Source organism: Phaseolus vulgaris, chromosome 11, assembly GCF_000499845.2.
Source record: "Phaseolus vulgaris cultivar G19833 chromosome 11, P. vulgaris v2.0, whole genome shotgun sequence".
Classification (NCBI taxonomy): Eukaryota; Viridiplantae; Streptophyta; class Magnoliopsida; order Fabales; family Fabaceae; genus Phaseolus; species Phaseolus vulgaris.
Window position 1 is genome coordinate 7,406,596 of NC_023749.2, and position 12,990 is coordinate 7,419,585.

At 31.3% G+C, this 12,990-nt stretch overlaps 1 protein-coding gene across 1 annotated transcript; it reads right to left on the reverse strand.

Annotated features, from left to right (window-relative positions):
• Positions 1 to 4,633: 4,633 nt before the first annotated feature.
• On the reverse strand, positions 4,634 to 12,841 carry LOC137823060 (GATA transcription factor 10-like). The gene is made up of 3 exons (XM_068628176.1): positions 12,160 to 12,841; positions 11,445 to 11,710; positions 4,634 to 5,502 (listed from the first exon to the last, which is right to left on the reverse strand). The coding sequence occupies exons 2-3, from the start codon at positions 11,697 to 11,699 to the stop codon at positions 4,870 to 4,872; spliced, it is 888 nt and encodes a 295-aa protein (XP_068484277.1). The 5' UTR covers positions 11,700 to 11,710; positions 12,160 to 12,841; the 3' UTR covers positions 4,634 to 4,869.
• Positions 12,842 to 12,990: the final 149 nt, after the last annotated feature.

Consider the following 12,990-nt stretch of genomic DNA (forward strand, 5'->3'; position numbering starts at 1 on the left):
AACGTTGTTGTGTTGTGTAGCAGTTTGATTTATAAATGAGATGTGTTGGCAGTGACAGTGGGGAAAAAGGTTGAAAGAGTGATGAAGAATGGTACAAATGTGACAGCTAGAGACAAGTAACCCCAATCTATATGCTATGCTATTATGCCATGGTAGGTGACAGCCTCATGCTCGTGCCCTCTTCTCTTCTTCCTCGTTCCCATCGATGCCATACGTAACGTCTGGACCCCACTGCATGTTCTTGGATTGGTTCAGCCTTAGGATTAGGGTTAGGACAGTGACACACACAGATACCCTTTTTCTCTCTCTCTCTCTTAGGTGCATGCAAGGAATCTCTGTCGTTGTGTTCTCTTTGTCACGGGTTGGAATCACATGCACAAATGTCACACCCCCTACTACCACTATCCTCCATTAGTACATTACCCTTTTTTATACTCAACCAAATCCATCTACTTCAACACCCACTTCAATGCAACTGTTCTTCACCCAAGTTCATTTTGTTATGGTAATTCAGTTTGATTTGGAAAAATCAAACCATGTAAATAAAAGAATATCAAATTTAGCCAATTATAAAATTCAATATTTGACTGTTCTGATTAAGTGTTTTTGATTGGAAGGGTGTTGTGAAAAGGAGAGTGACATGAAGAGGAGAAGGAGGGGCATCTAGGTCACCAATTAGTGTGTTATTGTTAGTGCTAACTGCTGAATGAATGTGTGTGAGATTGATATATGATAGTACATGCATCAGTAACAGTACAAGGTAGGTAGATTAGACTTGAGTGTGTCTCTATTTCATTTTCAACTCCATCATCTTCATGCACAACTATGATGAACCTCACTTTGTTACTTCCTTCATCTTTTATTTGCAGAAAAATGTTTGGCACGAGTAAGGTGCAGACACATTATTATATTGTACTTCATCTTTGATTTGTTTATATTACGTGTTTCCATGATCTTTCTTTGAAAATGGACTCTCGTGCTATATTTATATATAACCACTGGAATTCTACCAAACTTTAACTTTAATTAATACTTTAAATGACAATATACTGTATAGAAGTTCAACATGAAAAAGTCAAATTCTATATGCTTTTTAATTATGTGCTTTTTTTTATAGAGAAATTGGAGAAAAAGAAAAAACAAAAGATTAAGATATATTATATAAAACAAATATCTTTACATCAAAATAAAATTCAACTTTTCTTCTGTTTTCTGACTTAATATCTAGTGAGAAATTTCTTTGTTTATTTTGACCTGATATGAGCAAAAAGTCTTCATCTGCTCTTGGCTGAGCCGTGTTAATTAATTAGATATTTTTTAGAAAGTAAATGCGACAGCGAACAACTATGTCATGGGAGGACAGCATGATTAGGGTTAACGTATAAACTTTTAGCTGAAACCACTTGTCATTAAATGATGGAAAGAAACTTCATAGAAAAAACAAAGAGTTATAGTATTTTTTTAATACATAATGAATATATATATATATATATATATATATATATATATATATATATCATGCATTCGTTCCTTCCTCCTAGTTTTTGTGACTACTATTTCTTCACCATCCAAAGAAAATGGTTAATCTAATGGGTAATCTTTATTAAGAAACAAATTTTAAACCTACTCCGATAAAAATTCTATAATAAGTAGATTAAGTAGATGTTGTCATTATAATAAAAAGAAGGATTTAAATCAAACTGAATTATATATAATACACTACAAGAAAATTATGAAATAAAAACCAATTTTAGAAACAAAAAATAATTAGTTGATATAGTGATTAGATTAATTAGAGACCATTTTAAAAACTAAAAAAAAATTGATTTCTAAATTAGTTTCTATTATTGTTAAATGGTTTCTAAATTGGTATCTAATTACCTACCAAAGTTTTTCTACCAAATTTAGAATCTAAATAATTGGTAGTTAAAACTTTGATAATTAGATACCAATTTAGAAACTATTTTAACAATAATAGAAACTAATTTAGAAATAAATAAAAAATGTAGTATCTAAAATGGTCTCTAATTTAGTCATTATAATAATTAATTATTCTTAATCTCTATACATTGGTTTCTATTTCGTGATTTTTGGATAGTGATAAGTAGATTTTAATATTTTTAAAACAAAACCAAGAAATTAATGATTTAACTATGAGGATGGAATTGGAAAAGAAAGTAAAGATGGAACTTGAACATAATTTATTGTTGGAATTGTATTTAGTGGAAAAAAGTGTGTAGTTTGAGTTTTGTAGGCATGAATAGAGTAGAGTTTAGGGTATATAGGCACAATAAGTGTTATGGAGAAAGAATTGGGAGAATGTTGGTGTCTGAAAATAGAAAGTTGTGGAGATGATGGATGGAAGGGTAATAGGTTAGGGGATGTAATTGTAGGGTTTTAAAGTATAGAGTGAAAGGTAGGTCCTTAATTGAGAGGACATACCAACATTGCAATTCACGGTTTTTTTCCACAAAATGCACTGCCAACCCATAAAACAAAAACCAACACAATTCAAACATTTAAATAAATTCTAAATATTTAACCTTTCTTTAAGGCTTGCCCATAAGCATTCACCAATGTCGGTTGCCTACAATCTTAATATTATAAGACAAAATAAATAATACATTCATAATGTAAACTGATTTTACATTATTATTATTATTATTATTATTATTTTAAAACACGTGTGTTTGTAGTACCCATATAATTTTGTAAAAGTAATATTAAAAAATTATATAATTTTTATTTTTCAAAAAAAGAAGTTATTTAGTTATTTTAAAATAAAAAATATTTAATTATTTTTTTATCAAATAAATTAATAAATTATTTTTTATTCATTAAAAGATAAGATTGTTCAATTAAAAGATGACACCTAAGAAAATTATCAAATATATAATGACATAGATAATTACTTAAAAGAAAATATTATTAAATTATATAAAAAAAATTCATAAAAAATAATTATAAAAGAAATATAAATCAATTTTATAGTTTCATGTAGATAGGTTTTATTTATTTTGTAGGCAGCTTTTTTTTATTATAAATAGTTATTTTAATTTAAAATAATAGTTACTCAACAAGTAAAATAGTAAGAATTTGTATGAACAAAATCTCTCTAAATGTTATTTATTATTATTATTATTATTATTATTATTTTGGCTCTTTCGGTAAAAGTATCTTCAATTTTCTATGAAACTCCTAATTGTCTGCCTTTAAAAGCTCTATGGTTTTGGGGCAATTGTTTCCTGCACCATATCAAATATGTATTATTTTTTACCTTTAAATAAAATACCTTTTTTTTAAATACATTTAAATAAAATGAAATACATATAAAAATATATTATGAATTCTCTTTTCTGAAATATGTTTCTCGATTTTTTTTCTGTAACGACATTTTTGTTTTGTGGATTTTTTTTGTCTGCAATGAGATTTTGATTTTTTTTTTATAGACTTTTATTTTTGGGACAAAATAATCTCTTCATAATCTACTTTTTCAGAATGTATTATTTTCAATTCTAAATTTTCATTTCTGATTAAAATTTTAAACTGTGTTGAGTAAAGTTTAAAAAGATTGGGTGTAAGAAGAATTTGTCTAGTTTTGAATATGCCGAAAGCACATATGAGATTAGGCCATTTTTTCTTGCATTCCCATTATTACTAACTGCATCCCTACTAACCTAAAAAGACAAAAATACCTTCCCCCACTGTACCACACATTTGCTTCTGTCATTACACCACTGCATTCGAGAGGACGAAGAAGGGAGAAAGCTCGTTTTGGAAAAAAAGTTCGTCCGAAAGCTATTATCTATGTTTTAGAAAATTTATTTTGAAAATTTTATTTGCAAAATTTGTTCCAGAACAGTTTGTTTTAAAAATCTTGTTTCATGTTTTGGAAAATTTGTTCTAAAAATTTTGTTATAAAATTTCGTTTTAGAAAGTAATTTATGTATTTTGAAAATTTTGTTCTTAAATCATATCCCAAAATTTTCAGAACATCACGAAGAGTAAAATAATCATTGATAAAAAGTAAAATGATCATTTTAAAAAATATATAAAGCTGCAGTTAGAAATTATAGAAATGTAGAAAGAAAAAGCCGAAAACTGAAGCCTCCTTGGATTATAAATATTAATAACCGTTTCTGTTTATAAAACATTTTCAACTAATTCTAACATGCAACCGTGTTCGTTTTTTCCGTGCATAGAGCTGACAGATAAAAGAACGAATGACCTATGAAAGAGTTCATTTGTATTTTTAATTCTGATATTTAGAATAAATATTTTCTTAGTTCCTCAAATTAAGACATGTTTATTTTAGTCCTTTATTTAGTATTTACAAACTTTTACCAGTTTTAGAAAATAAAAAATGTCTTTTCAAATTTTTGGAGTAAAAAACCAGAATTGTTCGAAATTTTAAGGATTAAAAACATAATTAAATCAAATAAAACTAACGAAAGAAAATAAACAAAAAAAAAAAAATTAAAAATATTTAGTTGAGAAGGATAAACCCCATCTCAAAGTTAATTTTCCTCTATCGAAACAACTAATTATTTATATCTACTCAACTGGTTTTCATCCGCTAAACCAAAATATTTTACAAATGGCTAAAGTGAAACTAAAACAGAACCAAAACACATAAGGAACAACATCTAAGTTTGGCCTTTTATTTAATTCTCTCTGAATTTTCAACACTGTTTATGCAGTGAAGCCACTTCCAATCAATTTACATAAAACAAATTAAGCTAATTTGGTAAAAGAAATATAAGATTAAGATTAGAGCATGAAAAAAGGAGAATCCTGTTTAGGACTGCCACTGAATAAAAGCTAATACAATAGAATCCTAGAGAATTTGCAAGAAGGTTCATCTAACTGTCACCTGGGTGCTCTGTTCCTAATTTCTAAGACCTTCTTGTGAGAGTTAGAGTGCAATGATCCTACAAAAGTGGGGCTAGCTGCAGGTCGGTATTCAGCAAAGAGCCTACCAGATCGGTACCGAACTCCACAAGCATTGCATAGGGTCTTTGGACCCATTGGTCCCTCTCTCCATTGTGGTGTCTTTGTCACCTCACAATGCAAGCATTTTCTGACTGCAACTGATTCCTCTGATGAGGATCTCTTCATCTCTTTGTTAGCTAGCAGAGGAACATTCTTTTTCCTCTGCTTTTTTACCATGCTCGACAATTTCCCAAGTGGTTGTGTTTCTAAATCTGATTTTGAGACAGCTGTTCTTCGAAATTTTTGAAAAGCTGGTGAAGTGCAGATGAAAGGAATGGAGTATAGCAGGGTAATGTTTGAGAGAGCCCTGCGTTTGCTTCGGGGACGCTTTGTTGGGATAACAGGTAACTCAAAGTTAGAGTTCTCAACTGAGGGAGAACTGCTACTGCTTTCAAAAACAGAAACTGGGCTGTTTGTTTGGAATTGGTGCAAATCTTTTCCTTTGAAAGACACTTTTTGAATAGGAATATTTTTGCTATATGTAGGTCCCGGTCCCGCCGTCTTCGCTGGCTGTTTTTTGAGAAAACACAGCAAATCCACAAAAAGATAAAAACAATCAGATTCACACAGTTAATATGCGTATGTATACAAGAACATGATAAATTTTCAACATTCCTTGATGTTTTGAGTAATGAGACAAGTGCATCAGGTAATATCTTCCAGCATTTATATGTGTGTCCCACAGCCATTCACCGGAAAGCAATGCTAAAGTTCATAAACTTGTGTGCTACTCAATTATCAGAAGCCATATCACAGTCAATACTATCAAGAACCAGTCAGTAAAACCAACTGTCTTTCACAGTGACAGTTTCTGATTTGTGCAGGCTCGGCTATTATTTTTTTCTAAACAAACTGTATAATACAACTTAATCCTTTTCATGAGGCATTTTTTTTACACAATCTGTGCTGAAATCTGTCTTAGCTTGGTGTGTGTTTGGAATCTAATCTAAAACATTAGTTCTGCTACACTATAAGAAAGTCTGGGTAGCTTCCAGAAAACACATAAAAAAACGAATCTTCCACCACAAACACGAGAAAAAAACATAGTTAGTTCTCAGCAACCTTTCCGTGAATGAAGTTTCATAAGCATTATAGACAGGAAAGGCTTTGGCCAAGATAAGGATTAAGCATCATAGTGTTCATATGTCAAGTTCAAGAACACTATGACACATCGATCCATCTACTTCAAAAGGATCACAGAAAACAGATTCACTTTATTTTATATATGAATGCATATACTCATCATTCAAAATAACCAAAACACTCCAACTTACAATCATTGCATAGAACTACTGTCTCTTTTTCAGGGCAATACCCATAGAGTTAAGAGGCATGAGTACCAAGATAATTTTGAGACAGATTTCAATTTTTCACGGTGTAACTATCATACTTAAAACCTAATAGCTGCAAATTATGCATACATGATAAGTTCGTGATTTTGCACAACAAGAAACCAATAAATACTTTAACCACCCCTTTAACTCCAAAACAGTCCCCCTCTTTTATGATTCAAGTTTGAAACCACAATACACGAAAAAGAAGAAAAGTGTTAGACTAGATATTAAATACAGGTAGCAAGTACTTGTATTGGAAAACTATTATATGAGTTATTTACTTATTATCATTAATTCTTGTACCTTGTGGTGCTCTTGATGTATTTTTTTCTTCTATAAATAACAAAGATCAGCTGGGAGATAATCAATCTCTTAAGCTCATTTTATCATATTTTCAGGCTTAACCCCTCTGTTAGTTTAGTGGTTGTCCACCGCCATCCACCATAATCCTCCGCTACCACCATCTCTCCCTATTCATTGTTTTGTTATATGACGAACACCTAGTCTGGTTCATCTCATTGAGATATACTGAATACATCACGTTTTGTTGTCATCCACCGTCGACCACCTTTTTCTCCGACGACCAGGATCCATAGTGTTTGAACCTAAAACATGTACTTTTGTCCCTAATTGTCTTTTTAACCTAATTTCCTTAAGTCAATTAACTAAATCTTTAAATTGTTCTATTATAACCTTTGATGCAAATTCTTTTGTTACACAAGGGCGTAGTACAGGTTGACTGATTGGTGAAGGATACACAAGAGTGTAGTACAGGTTGATTGATTGGTGAAGGATATACAACAGTGTAGTACAAGTTGACTGATTGGTGAAGGATATGAATCCAGGGGACTCTACTACTAGGCACTAGACCGTCAATGTCTTGTTTAGCATTCCCATCTCCTAAGCTTCTACATGATCGTTTGGGTCATTCACATTTATCAAAATTAAAAAGGATGATTCCTGAACTTAGCAAACTCCAAGTATTAGAATGTGAGTCATGTCAATTAGGAAAACATATTCGGTCTCCTTTTCCAAAAGGAATAGAATCAAGATGCAACTCTGTCTTCTCTATAATTCATTTTGATATTTGGGGTCCAAGCTGAGTTTCATCCTTTGGGTTTCGTTATTGTCACTTTTATGGATGAATATTCTAGTTGTATTTGGGTTTACTTAATGAAAGATAGATCTAAACTTGTGAATATCTATGTCTTTCTTTAATGAAATCAAGAACCAACTTGGCCAAGTGAGTAAGATCGTAAGGAGTGATAATGCTAAAGAATATTTTTCTTCTAGTTTTTTCACTCTTTTAAACTCACATGGCATTTTGCACCAATCCACCTGTTCTCATAGACACTTAGTTGAAACCGCTCGTACACTTAGTTGGTCTATTGCCATTCAAAAAGGTATGCATTCTATATGGAATCCTCATCCTATTTACAATTTTCTAAGCTATTATTGTCTGTCCCCTTACTATTGTTCTTTTATCTCCTTTGTATCTTTCATTACCATTCCTAAAAGTGTAAAAGAAACACTTGATTGGTGGCCAAAGGATATACTCTGATTTATGGCCTTGACTATGATGATACATTTTCTCCCATAGCCAAAATGACTATTGTGTGTCTCTTCTTTGCCATGGTAGCTAGCTATACATCATTGGCCTCTCTATCAATTAGATATAAAAAATGCTTTCCTTCATGATAATTTAGTAGAGGAGATTTACATGGAGCAACCTCCTGGTTTCGTTGCTCATGGAGAATTTGACTTGCTTTATAAGTTACATCGATCTCTCTATGATCTCAAGAAATCTCCTCATGCTTGGTTTGGAAAATTAAAAAAAAAAACACATTGTTCAACTTTTGAAATGAAATGTAGTGAGATAGATAATTCAGTGTTTTATTGTCATACCTCTCCTGGAAATGTGTTTACTTAATTGTGTATGTGTTGATTACATAGTTATTACAGAAAATGATGCTATTAGAATCTCGTACCTAAAGGAACACTTATGTAATCACTTTAAGACCAAAGACCTAGGAAGTCTCAAATACTTTCTATCATTGAAGTGGCTCAATCAAAGAAAGCCGTTGTAGTTTCTCAAAGGAAATATGCTTTAGATATCTTGGAAGAAACAGACATGAATAACGGTAAACTAGTAGATAGCCCTATGGATCCAAACCAAAAATTAATGGTAGATCAAGGTGAATATTTCTCTGACCTAGAAAAATATAGAAGACTTGTTGGGAAACTTATTTATCTCACTATTACTAGACCTAGTATATCTTTTGCAATAGGTGTTGTTAGGCAATTTATGCAAAATCCTTGTACTGATCATTAGAATGTTATCATCTGCATCTTACGATACCTCAAAAAGGCTTCAAGGCAAGGTTTGTTGTAGGAAGATAAAGGGAACACCAAAATTTATGGGTATTGTGATGTTGATTGGACAGGACCTCCCATGGATAGACGCTCCACTACAGGGTAATGTGTTCTCATTGGAGGAAACACTTTCATAGAAAAGTAAGAAATAAAATGGGGTTGCCCGATCTAGTGTAGAAGCTGAATATAAGACAATGGAATCTCTTGTGAACTTGTATGGGTAAAACAATTTCTTCATGAATTAAAATTTTGTGACATAACAAATGAAGATGTATCGTGATAACCAAGATCCTCTCCACATTGCTTCCTATCCAGTGTTCCATGAGAGGGGACTAAACACATAGAACTTAATTGTTATTTTATTTAGGAAAAGTTTTGTCCAAAGAAATTTGTACTTAGTTTATCGGATTCAATGATCAACTTGCATATGTGTTAACAAAATCCTTAAGGGACCCTCATATTGAATTTTTTCTTCTATAAATAACAAAGATCAGCTGAATGATAATCAATCTCTTAAGCTCTTTTTATCATATTTTCAGTCTTAAGTAAAAGGAAGAAAGAAACACAAACAGGACACTTCAAAGGAATTCAGAGAACCACCACAAGTCACTCTACTGGAGGAAATACCGGAGGATGGAATCACCCCACTCACTAAAATATGTTATGCAATTAGTAGAAGAGTAACCCGATAATATTGCTTTCTATTAAGCTTGGATATAGGTTATTATATTAGTTTGAGATTCAAATCATGAATCACCAAGCTAATTTTTGAATTGTGAATAATAATTTGTATCGAATAATAAAAATAAAAGAAAACATAAAGTAACTTCAAAACTGTCAAATAAATTATATATAGTGTTCAATGTTATAATTTTAAACTAGAAACAGATAATCACAGCTTATTCGTAAGTCTCCTTAAACAAAATTGATAGTTATACTTAAATATGAGTTTGTGAAGAATCTATTTTGGAAGAATGAAAACAAAGCAATTAAACAACTATAGAGTAACTATAGAGTACTTGCAGTGACTAAGCAGGTGAAAAATATAGTATGGTAATCAAATAGGATAAGTTCAAGCATCCTTCATTAATTCCTTTTATTTAACACTTAAACATATATGACTTTTCTATTTCTTTCATGAGAATATGTGAAAGAAAAAGAAAAAGGAGAAAAATAACAAATCAACAAATCATGTAATTCATATCACTTATACAAAATTACCCTAATTCATTTATGTACCTAACATATTCAAAGTCATTTGAGATAACTTACGACACAAATTGATAGACAGCAAAATCACATAGAGAAATTGAGAACACAAATGATGAATTTTGTGTGTTCAGACCACAATGAAACTATTCAATTTATCAATACAACATATTCAATTACCCTATTTTACGCTAATAACATAAATATAAAATCAATCTAATTAATCCTAATATTATCAATTGATTCTAACATCAATTAGTATATGAACAGGATCCTACAAGATTCTAACAATTCTAATAAATATGGCTTGGACACTGGATATGACAACAAAAGTACAATACAACAAACATGAAGAGATTCAAGAACTTGTTAATTCATAACATAACTTAGAAATATTAACAAGAATTTTAAAAACAACATTTTACATAAAAGCACTATTTCAATATTTGCAATGCCAAGAAACATTGAACATTTCTCATTAATAAATCACTATATTAATTAATGTGATCAGACCAAAAAACTGTAGTTACAAATCTTTTGATTGCCCATATTAGAATATATAGTTTCTCCCATCCCATGTCAAAATGTCACAAAAAGGGTCTTAATTCCATGTAATTGCCTACTATTTACTATTGGCTTTTAGGATACAAAGGAAAGACAAAGACATGTAATTTTGATCCTATACAAAGTATAAAATCCATATCCCAAATATGCCAGTCAAATAAATTTTAAAAATAAAAAAAGGAGCATAGTCCTTGGATATTAACTAGGAAAACCATACACATAAGTATGAAATACGGGTATGCCACTTTTGAAGTATCTGGGTTTCTTAGCCTGCTTATCATGTAAATGTGTGGAAACCAAATCCTTAACATATGATTTTACCACAATTTTTTCTTCTACAATCATTAGAAAGTTATCTTAATTGTAGTCAGTCTTAGCTTGCCTAACTTACAGCCCTTTTGGAGGTTTTTCTAAATTGCAACCCCAAAGTCAGTGGTTTAATAATCTGGCACTGACTAGTGATACAATTAGAATAAAGTATACCAATCACTTTATGACCCGATTTGGTAAGGTTGAGTTAAACAGGTTAATTTAAACCTAAATCCATTGTTGGTCTACTTGCATTTGCCACGCTGGTTGGAAGTCATGATGGATTGTGTTGGAAGTCATCTTAGTCACACCTATGTTGAAACCTCTTTGGGAGTTACCTAAATAGCAACTTCAAAGGTGGTAGTTTACTGCTACTTGGAAATGGTTAAAATAGAGTATATAGTAAAACTTACTTTACTCGTCAATTTTGTGGAGTGGAGTTAACTCCAAACCAAATTCTAAGAAGACCCAAATCAACAAAATGTATGCTTCTACGTTGAGATACTCACGTTTCAGTTTCACACAATTAAACTATGCACATAATATGTTTATCAGATACTATAATTTAGCTTAATTGAAGTAAAACTCCGAGTTTCCCTCTGCCAAAGGGAAACATGACAAAGGAATAAATTCATGGAGCGTGAGTGAGGGCAAGAAACTCACAGAAGCAGAGAAACCCGTTTCGACTTTCACAATCTCATTTTGAGTACGAGCACAGAGCTGAGACGATTGTACAGGAAAAATTCCCAGTGAAGGCTCTTCAATGAATTTGAACTGAGCATCCCAATCTTGTTCCATACCATCGTCAGTTTCCACATCTTCAAGGGGCAAATCGAAAAGCTCCATGTCCGTGACATCATCAAGAATATCGTCCGACAAACCATTAAAAGTCTTGTCAAAAAACAACCAGTCCTTCATGCTCGCAACACCTCCAAAAGAAACATTAAAAAACCAACCACCCATGATTATTGGTTAAAAAAATAGAAAATTAAGTATAAGGAAGACTCATTGTCATAAATTCATGATGGGATTACTGTTGTTCTTATTTTTTGACGAACATAATGAGATTATTGTTATTATTATCATTATATTATTTCGTGAACAAAGGAAAATGAAAAGAAAAAACAAAACAAAAATGCAGCTACAGTGATTAAACCCAAGAAATGTGAAGGAAGTATTATGATAAGCAGCTAAGGAACGGTGACGTAGGTTTGGTTGTAAAGAATGAGACGCTAAAACATTGTAGGACTTTAAGATTATTGTGAAAAAAAAGATGGAAATGAATCCAGATAGTGAAATGGTGCAGAGAGAGTGGGGGAAAAGGTGAAAGAAAAAAGAAAAGGGCAATTGAGAATGGAAGTGAAGAGAAGAGACTCACAGTGACAGAGAGATGACAGGTGAATGAAATTGGCGCAACTCAACTGAAACTGAACACAACAGATTGAGTAGATTCCTTGGAATCTCTGTGTCTGTTGCCTTTTCTTTTTTCTTTTTTTTTTACGGCGGTGGCGCTACCATGAGGAAGCCCTTATCTCCACTTCTTTCTCTCCCCTTTTTTCAATTCCCATCTCACATATATATCTCTCCTCTCTATTTTATCCTACTTAACTACATTTTTTTTCTTTCGAAATAATCACCTTTACCTTCAAATTTATATTGGTTAAATTAGTGTTTTATTTTGTGTAATAAAATTAATATTTATTCTATATAAGAACATATAAAGATATATCATATTCATGTCTTTAAATTTTGAGATAAATAAAATAGTTATTTTTGTATATTACATAATACTCAAATTATTACATTTACTTTATTTTAAAATGTGTGCAAAACAATAATAAAATACACCTACTTTTAATTAGATGATACAAATCCAAAAATGAAAACATATGTTCAAATATATTTTTCATACGTGATGAAAAGAAAAAGAAAGATTTCATGACAAAAACTTGTTTTAAAAGATAAAAGAAATAGATGTTCTGCAGAAGTTAACTATTTTATTTATAAACTTAGGCAGATGTATTTATTTATGCAGATTCAAATCACCTCCCCTTCCCACCGTCCTTGGATAAAGGTAAATCATACAGCTGAACAAAAAAAATCACGACCCACCGAAAATTATGACATTCACATTTCTTCTCTTTTTTTACTTCTTCAAAATTCATTATTGCTTGCATTGGTAGTGGAGGAGGGACCACGCAGAGCGGTT

What these genes read in the sequence shown, in the direction of transcription:
- LOC137823060 (XM_068628176.1), bottom strand. Translation starts at nt 11,699, where the DNA reads ATGAAGGACTGGTTGTTTTTTGACAAGACTTTTAATGGTTTGTCGGAC. An exon ending in AAACGGGTTTCTCTGCTTCT is followed by an intron (nt 5,503 to 11,444) that starts GTGAGTTTCTTG and finishes CTCAAAAAACAG; the next exon opens with CCAGCGAAGACGGCGGGACC.